The sequence below is a fragment of the Triticum urartu genome, chromosome 1A (genome assembly GCF_056163025.1).
Source record: "Triticum urartu cultivar PI428250 chromosome 1A, HENAU_Tu73, whole genome shotgun sequence".
Classification (NCBI taxonomy): Eukaryota; Viridiplantae; Streptophyta; class Magnoliopsida; order Poales; family Poaceae; genus Triticum; species Triticum urartu.
This window is the reverse complement of record NC_141873.1, coordinates 51,650,909-51,657,388: the sequence shown is the minus strand read 5'-3', so window position 1 is coordinate 51,657,388 and position 6,480 is coordinate 51,650,909. Positions and strand designations below refer to the sequence as shown.

The window sequence follows — 6,480 nt, the reverse complement described above, 5'->3', positions numbered from 1 at the left end:
CACTATGTTAATGTAAAAAACGTTTTTATATTTTGAAACGAAGGAAATAGTAAATTACTGCTACGTAGCAGTATATCGCTTGATCACGTTAATGTTGCTGTCAGCAGTCAGTAGTCAGCGGCAGTGGAGCTGCTAGTACTACTCTGGTAGCTTTATCTATCAGCCGTACGTGCCGTCGACATGGAACACCAATGGACGCGCGTGACCTGTCGTCCTTGCAGCGACGCGCCTGCACCCGGCCGGCCTCAGACTAGCCATAATGGAGAGTAACATACACCAGTAACATACAAATATTTTTAGGTTATGTTACTACTTTCATAGTGGGTAGTAACATATGTGTGGTAACATGCATAAATTCATTTATTAGGTTATAGACTCATATTGTATTGGGACATGTGATGTTACAGTAACTAGCTAAGTTACTACTACTATCTCTCACCTCATTAACTCATTGCCACATAAGCAAATTTGCTGAGGTGGACTCGATGTTACTGCTGAAGTTACTCCCATTGTGGCTAGTCTCACCCGCTGCGTCGGCTTGGTCTCGCCACGCCAGCGCCGACCGAGGTTGACAGGGGAGCAACCACGATTAGGTTTTACCTGACGGTACCACGTCCCACCAGTACGGGCTGTGGCTCTGAGCACCTATGGGCCTGTTTGGTTTCAAATAAGTCACAATTTACAAGTCGAAAAATAAAAAGTGACTTATTTTTTCAAACAGACCCAACTTATAAGTCCAACTCCAATGGGCCGACCCAAACGGACGGTGTTTTTGTCCGTTTTTTTCATTTGGGTCGGTCGCCCGTCCGCCGTCCGCCCTTTTTTAGTTTTGGTCGGCAGTGCGCCCAACGGGCCGACCAATTTCATGACCGCGCGCGTTTTAGATCATGTCGTCGCCCTGATCTTGGCGCACCAGCGCGTGGGAAAGCGGCCTAGCGCGCGGGAAAGGTTCGCGCGCGCGCCGCGGCCGGTGCTCGTTATAAAGAAGGCGTTCCCTCCACACTCTATCCGCCACCCACTCTCGCCGCCTCTGCGCCAACATGTCGATCCGCCACCCACTCTCGCCGCCTCTGCGCCAACATGTCGATCCGCCGCCTGGGCGCTTCGGATTTTCGCGGAGTCCGCGAGCGCCGCTCCGGCGCCTTCTCCTCCGAGATCTGGTTTTGCGAGAAACATCTCATCCTCGGCACCTTCGACACCACAGAGGAGGCGGCCCGCGCGCACGACGTGGCGGCGTGGCGCCTCCTGAGGTCTCGTCGGGATATGAATTTTTCCAACGTGTCGAGCCAGCGGGCACAGGATCTGGCGCCTCTCCCACAGATTTTCACCGACGAGGATCGTCGTGTCCACCGAAGGCGGCAACGTCGCCTCGCCATCGCGGAGAAGGACGTGGAAGCCTTGGTGGTGTGGCGCGGAGGCTTCCCGCAGGACATTGTCGACGAGCGCCCGTTCTACAAGCAAAGGAGGTTGGAGAGGGACGCGAGGAGGAGGGAGCGAGCCTTCTATCGGGAGGACAAGCGTTCGCGGAAGCAGGCAGCTCAATTGAAACTAAAGCTACGAGAAATGGCGGGTTGGGACTTTCAAGACGAGGCGTATGCCGACGCCTATATTCAGACGTCGGAGGAGGACATTACTGAGTCGGAGTCAGAAAGCGACGAGTAGTGGTCTTTTCTTTTATCTGTGTACGCTAGAACTATCTATGTGTGACGCCCCGAGACCGATGTGCCAGGTGTCTTCCAGTTATCGCTGTCTTTGCCATGTCTTTTGCTTGCGTGTTGCATCTTGCCATGTCATCATCCGTATTGCATCTGCATGTTTTCGAAACTTGCATCCGTCCGGGTCTTCCAGTTCCGTCCATTGTCCGTTCTGAGTCCAGTCACACTTACAAGCGCCTGCGACACGTCCGAAATATCATTTTATAAGTGGCCGGAAAAATGTTCTCGGAATGGGTTGAAAGTTGGCGTGCGGTGTTGCTATGTTGTAGGTAGGCCGCCTGCCAAGTTTCATCGCATTCGGAGTTCGTTTGATGCTCCAACGGATAACTATAGCGACATTATAGCCGGTCTAACGTCGGACGTTTTCGGTCTCCGGAAGCGGCTGCCGGGCCTCTCTCCTCTCTTCTCAGCCCATCTCCCTCTAGCTCAGCCCACTAGCCCACCTATCTAACCCCCTCCGCTCCGGGTCGTCCGATCTAGATTGAACGGCTCCGAAACGGCCTAAAACCCCCTCCTCTAGCCCTTCTTTTCCTATTTAAACACCCCTAGTCCATTTTGGGCATTCCTAGTCTAAACCCTAACCCCTAGCCCTCCTTCCTCGGATCCGATGCCGCCACCTCAAAATCTGTGTCCAACCGATGATCCACCGCCACTTGTCGCGCCCCCATTGGCCAGCCCCGCCGCCGGCGACGCGCGCAGCCAATCAGGCGCTGCCACATCGCCCCTCAGACTCCTCCACGCCGCGAGGCCCGCCCGAGCCCGCAACCGGCCCGCTCAAGCCGGATCTGGGCCCGTCTGCCTCAGCCCCCGGTGCCCTGTCTTCCTCCCCGCTCGCTTGTGTGGCCCGACCCAGCTCCAACGCTTGGACGGCCCAGCAACCGACCTGTCGGCCTCCCCTCTACACCGACCGGGCCATAGCCCATGGTGAGAAAACCCCCCTCGCTCATGTTCTGTTTCGGCCCAGTGCATGGATTCGGCCCGTAGGTGCTTTTTTTTCCTTTGTGCGATTTTATCAATTATCTAGGGTTTTGCAGTTTTGCAGAAAAGCCCTCCAACATCATGCATTTAATAACTCACAATTGGTGCATCGGATTAAAATAAATTGTATATGAAACTTGCTTAGAATTTTGTGTAGATTAATAATTTCCAACTTTCATCCATGTTTAAAATGTTTAAAATTCTGTTTGTTTAAATTTTCTCCAATGCCATGTTAAAATGCTTTATTTTGTAACTAAATAACCGTAGCTCCAAATCTAATAAACTTTATATGTAAATGGGGTAGAAAAATGCCTAGTTTAACAGGGTTCACTTTCTTTGCATGTTTAACAACCCTAAAATTGTGTTTATGGCAGAACAGTACCAAATCCATTAATATGCACATGAGGATTTTCCGGACTCGTTGCTTGTTGTTCCGGCCTCATTTAAACTTGCCTAGATAGGTAGTTTTACTTTGCTTCACCTCTTGCCATGTTAATCAACATTTAATACATAAACGAGATCAAACTAAATAACTTGAATGTGGCGTTCAGTCAAAATGCAACTCGTTGCATATTGAGCTCCACTTAATTTGTAGGATTGTTTGTGCATATTGCCATGCCATGCCTCATTAAACCGGACATGCATCATACTTGGTTGTGCATCATGCCATGCTTATGTATTGGATGTTTACTATGTTGTTTGCTTCTTTCCGGTGTTGCTTCTTCGGGTTGGTTACGATAACGTCGCGTTTGTGAGGATCCGTTTGACTACGTCCGTTTGTCTTCTTCATGGACTCGTTCTTCTTCCTTGCGGGATCTCAGGCAAGATGGCCATACCCTCGAAATCACTTCTATCTTTGCTTGCTAGTTGCTCGCTCTTTTGCTATGTCGCGATACCTACCACTTGCTATATCATGCCTCCCATATTGCCATGTCAAACCTCTAACCCACCTTGTCCTAGCAAACCGTTGTTTGGCTATGTTACCGCTTTGCTCAGCCCCCTCTTATAGCGTTGCTAGTTGCAGGTGAAGATGGAGTTTGTTCCTTGTTGGAACATGTTTATTGTTGGGATATCATTATTATATCTTGTTTATTTTAATGCATCTATATACTTGGTAAAGGGTGGAAGGCTCGGCCTTATGCCTGGTGTTTTGTTCCACTCTTGCCGCCCTAGTTTCCATCATACCAGTGTTATGTTCCTTGATTTTGCGTTCCTTACGCGGTTGAGTTATAATGGGAACCCCTTGACAGTTCGCCTTGAATAAAACTCCTTCAGCAAGGCCCAACCTTGGTTTTACCATTTGCCACCTAAGCCTTTTTCCCTTGGGTTCTGCAGACTCAAGGGTCATCTTTATTTAAAACCCCCGGGCCAGTGCTCCTCTGAGTGTTGGTCCAAACTAGAGCCCCTTGCAGCGCCACCTCGGGGAAACTTGAGGGTTGGTTTTAGTTGTACGGATTGCTTATCCGGTGTGCCCTGAGAACGAGATATGTGCAGCTCCTATTGGGATTTGTCGGCACATTCGGGCGGCTTTGCTGGTCTTGTTTTACCATTGTCGAAATGTCTTGTAACCGGGATTCCGACTCTGATCGGGTCTTCCTGAGAGAAGGAATATCCTTCGTTGACCGTGAGAGCTTGTGATAGGCTAAGTTGGGACACCCCTGCAGTGTTTTGAACTTTCGAAAGCCATGCCCGCGGTTATGGGCAGATGGGAATTTGTTAATGTCCGGTTATAGAGAACTTGACACTTAACTTAATTAAAATGAATCAACCGCGTGTGTAGCCGTGATGGTCTCTTCTCGGCGGAGTCCGGGAAGTGAACACGGTTTTGGAGTTATGTTTGTACGTAGGTAGTTTCAGGATCACTTCTTGACCGATTCTAGTTCACGACCGTGCTTTGCTTCTCTTCTCGCTCTCATTTGCGTAAGTTAGCCACCATATATGCTAGTGCTTGCTGCAGCTCCACCTCACTACCCTTTCCCTACCCATAAGCTTAAATAGTCTTGATCTCGCGGGTGTGAGATTGTTGAGTCCTCGTGGCTCACAGATACTTCCAAACAGTTGCACGTGCCGATGATACCAGTGAAGATGACACAACCGAACTCAAGTGGGAGCTCGATGAAGGCCGTGTTTGTTGTGTTGTTTCGTTTCCAGTTGATTAGTAGTGGATCCCAGTTGGGGCGATCGGGGATCTAGCATTAGGGGTTGTCTTTCTTTATTTGGTTCCGTAGTCGGACCTTGATTGTATTCTGGATGATGTAATGCTATATTTATGTATTGTGTGAAGTGGCGATTGTAAGCCAACTCTCTATCCCTTACATATTCAGTACATGGGATGTGTAAAGATTACCCCTCTTGTGGCATGCATACTATGCGGTTATGCCTCTAAGTCGTGCTTCGACACGTGGGAGATATAGCCGCATCGTGGGTGTTACAAGTTGGTATCAGAGCCTTCCCCGACTTAGGAGCCCCCTGCTTGATAGAATTGTTGGCGTTGTTGAGTCTAGAAAAATGTTTTGAGTCTTATACGTTTATATATATATATCAGAGAGTAGGATTCTTTTTACTCCTCCATCGCTCTGGTGAGGCCTCCTGACGTAGAATTTTGACTCTTCTCTTCTCAAATTTCACAAAAAATAGGATCACGCGGGTATCTTGAAATCGTTCCGATGGTTTTGTGACGAGAACATTGTTCTTGGTGCCTCCTGACATTTAGGGGTTGTGGCAGTGTCCCGGGGAGTTGAGCTCCGAGGTGTTGTCGTCACAATTTTATCGTTGCAGTTCTAGAATACCTGAGTTTGCCGGCATAAAAAATCTCCTTTATGCAGTTGTTGGTGAGATAACCTCGACGCCACCCAGTACTGGGGTGGGAGTTTGGGAGTATTGCCATAACTCGTATAACGGATTCTTTTCGAAGGTTGAGGTAAATGATTTCCAAAGGTTTCTTGGTTATGTGTTGAAGGATGGATACAGCTGGATGTAGGATTTGCTAGTTTGGGTGAGATATTATGCTTCCCCTGTATCCCCAACACCTGATTGCATAATCAGAAAGTTTCGGGAGTTTATAAGCGGGAATTCAAGTAGATCCTAGAATATCTTTCCAACAGACACATGATACGATATGGGATCTATCATATGTTTGTTTCCGGCTTATTTTGCAAGTCAATCCTTTGTTTTGTTTTGTTGTGGTATTCGAGTTGCTTCAATGTAAAATGTTGATTCCATACCTTCCTTAAGCAGTGTTCTCATATTTCTATGTGGATGCTAATCCTTCTTGATCATCGAGTTTGTCATCCCAATTTCTTCTTAACCGGTGAGCTTCTCTTCAAGTGGATCTGATCATTTCAACATCCGCAAGATCAATTCTAAGTTCCTCAACGGTGTTTGTTTCACCCGTCCGAAGTTGTCCTTATTTTTCCCATCCCCCCACCCTTTTCTTCAAGGATTCATATTTCTTAATCATGTATCCTTTTATTTGTGAGAAGTCTCTTCAGTCTTTTCTTTCAATGTTTTACCCGGTGTTTCTTATGAAGATGCTAAGGGAGCTTTAAGTTCGTCACTCTCCACTCTTTTTCTTCTCTGGTGGATCCAATTCAAGCTTTCAGTGTTGATCATATTATTTTCCTCTTTTCAAATGTTTTCTCATACCGGTGCACTTCTTAATAATCCACCTATCGTTATTCAATTGTTCCGGGGTGCTCAAGATATCTAAGAAGATTCGTGCTTCCACTCTGTATTCGTTCAAGCTCTTTCGAGATTGTTATCTCATTCAAGCCATTTAATTCAACCG

General features: G+C 47.7%; 1 protein-coding gene across 1 annotated transcript; it reads left to right on the top strand.

The window, feature by feature from the left end:
* The first annotated feature begins 1,080 nt into the window (after nt 1-1,080).
* Nucleotides 1,081-1,662, top strand: LOC147989929 (uncharacterized). Its single transcript, XM_087536584.1, has one exon. It carries the CDS (start codon nt 1,081-1,083, stop codon nt 1,660-1,662), a length of 582 nt encoding a protein of 193 aa, XP_087392710.1.
* Nucleotides 1,663-6,480: the final 4,818 nt, after the last annotated feature.

What these genes read in the sequence shown, in the direction of transcription:
- LOC147989929 (XM_087536584.1), top strand. Translation starts at nt 1,081, where the DNA reads ATGTCGATCCGCCGCCTGGGCGCTTCGGATTTTCGCGGAGTCCGCGAG.